The 2242-nt window shown below is 38.1% G+C and overlaps 1 protein-coding gene across 1 annotated transcript; it reads left to right on the top strand.

The window, feature by feature from the left end:
• Positions 1-49: 49 nt before the first annotated feature.
• On the top strand, positions 50-1781 carry LOC107579052 (protein FAM149A-like; the record flags this gene model as incomplete). The annotated part of the gene is made up of 4 exons (XM_016264936.1): positions 50-234; positions 1077-1219; positions 1317-1411; positions 1598-1781. Coding segments are annotated over 4 exons (607 nt in total), but the record flags the coding sequence as incomplete, so codon positions are not given.
• Positions 1782-2242: the final 461 nt, after the last annotated feature.

Genomic DNA, 2242 nt, shown 5'->3' with positions numbered 1-2242 from the left:
GTCAGAAGGGAATATTTAGTTGTAACTTGTGTAATTCTTTTGACTTTAGGGAAGAGGAGGAGGTGGATCAGAGGAAGTCTTCATCCGTGGCCCCCAGGGGTGGAGTCCCCCCAGTTTCCCCTCATGCATGCATCCGTGATGCAGTTGCAGATGAGCTGTTTGATGACACATGGAGGGAGGTGGTGGGCCTTCTGGAGGAGCTCTTACACAAGTACTGGGAGAAGCAGCTCCCGGGTGTGTCTGAATTACTGAATAACTAAACCAGCAGAATTAGCCAACAGTACATGTTTGATCATTAGATCCTGGGTGGGTGAAGAACCACAACACAGCTTTTGCATACTTAAAGACCCCTTAAGTTGAGTTTTGTAGCTTTTAGACCATGTATGTACAATACAGTTAAAAAAATTAGAGTTGGTATGATTTTATGGTTTTGAAAATCTCAAGGCTGCGTTTATGTGATCAAACATGCAGTAAAATTAATGTTGTGAAACGCTGTTACAATTTAAAAAAAATGTTTTTCTATTTTAATATATTATAAAATGTAATTTATTCCTGTGATGGCAAAGCTGAATTTTCAGTAGCCATTACTCCAGTCTTCCGTGTCACATGATCTTTCAGGAAATCATTCTAATAGGCTGATTTGCTGCTCAAGAAACATTTAAGATTATTATATATGTAAAAAACAGTTGAGCTGCTTAACATTTTTGTGGAAACCTTGATAAAAATAGGTGAACATTTTGATATGGCCCACACTAACTTTATGTTCAACTTCAATGTAAATGGGAAATATATCAGCGCAGGAAAATTGTCCTTGTCAAAGCATTTCAAATGGGTGTAAGCTTGTAAACAATATGTAAAAAAAAAAAAAAAAAATTGTAACAAAAATGATTAATGATAAAAACTCAACAATGATAGGATTACTGAGGCATCAGCATGAACTGTGTTTGTCCCCGTGGCTGTTTGTGTTACTCTATGGCATTTTGGAGTAATAAAATGAAATTCAGTTGCTAATCTGCCAGAAGTTAAGTGCACTGTTGGAGATTTTCTTAAATCCCTAATGTTCTTTCTGGCATCAGATGGAGCAATGCAGAGGAGGACATTAGAGAGCTCCAGTCAAGCGCCTTCATCTCAACTCCCAGTTAAAGGACATCATCTTCTGTTGTCCAGAGGTTCCAGCAGCAGAACCACATTCCTGTCAACATGCAGCAATAATGTACAGGTGACAACCTACCAAAACATGATGCGTTTTGCTGCAAAGATTAAGTCCTGCCTGTTACTTTGCCCTTTTGTTATGAATGTGTAATTTCTTCTGTCAGGTCTCAAGTGCCTACAAGATTAATTTAAACGGTGTTATGACAATCCAAGCAAAGCCACTGCAACAGAGACATCAGGGATTTAGTGAGAGAGCCCTGTAAGTCTTTTGGAGTTTGGCAAGTCAAAATCTAACCCTGCAAAAACTGTTTTTCTATTGCTATATCTATTTTTTAAGACAATTTAATAAGGAACAGAATTAAGGAATATATTAACTACAGATAAATCAGTATGAAAACAACTGAAGACTTGTTTCTGAACTTGATCTGTCTTGGCTCCTCTTAAGGTATGACCCAGATGATGGAGCGAGCATGTTGATGTGTGTGAAGACTCAGGCTCTGAGAGGGTCCGGTATACTCATACAGAAACCCGCAGCCCAGCGCAGACTCCCCAGACTCAGTGGCAGGGTTCGAATGTTCCACAACCTCACAGGAAACGGAAGCCAAATCTTACGAGGAACTAGACTGTGAGCTGCAACTCTGCACACATGATTAAAGGAGTTTAAATGGGTATCTGTTCACCCAAAAGTGACAACTGGAACATGTTGTTCCGAACCCATATGACTTTCTTTCGTTTGTGGAACACAAACGGAAAGCTTCAATATAACAAAAGAGCACCATAGACGTGTCATAAAAGTAGTCCACGTGAATTTGGCACAATGTTCCAAGTTTTGAAAGCCATATGATAACTTTGTGTGGAGGAGCTTAATTAAATTAAAGTAATTATTCATTAATAATATTGACACACCATTTCTTCTCCCTAGTTGATCTTGAAAGTGAATGAAAAAAGTAGTGATATCTAATTCGTTTAATTTTTTTTCACATTTATATAAAGCTTTATACAATACAGATTTCAGAGCAGCTTCACAGTAATAAATAACAGCATTAATGTTTGGTTACACTTTACTTGAAGGGGTGTGCATAAGACTGAC

This window comes from Sinocyclocheilus grahami, unplaced genomic scaffold, assembly GCF_001515645.1.
Source record: "Sinocyclocheilus grahami isolate Dianchi unplaced genomic scaffold, SAMN03320097.WGS_v1.1 scaffold13808.1, whole genome shotgun sequence".
Taxonomy (NCBI): domain Eukaryota; kingdom Metazoa; phylum Chordata; class Actinopteri; order Cypriniformes; family Cyprinidae; genus Sinocyclocheilus; species Sinocyclocheilus grahami.
The sequence above is the reverse complement of the archived record's forward strand: the minus strand, read 5'-3'. Positions and strand labels throughout refer to the sequence as shown.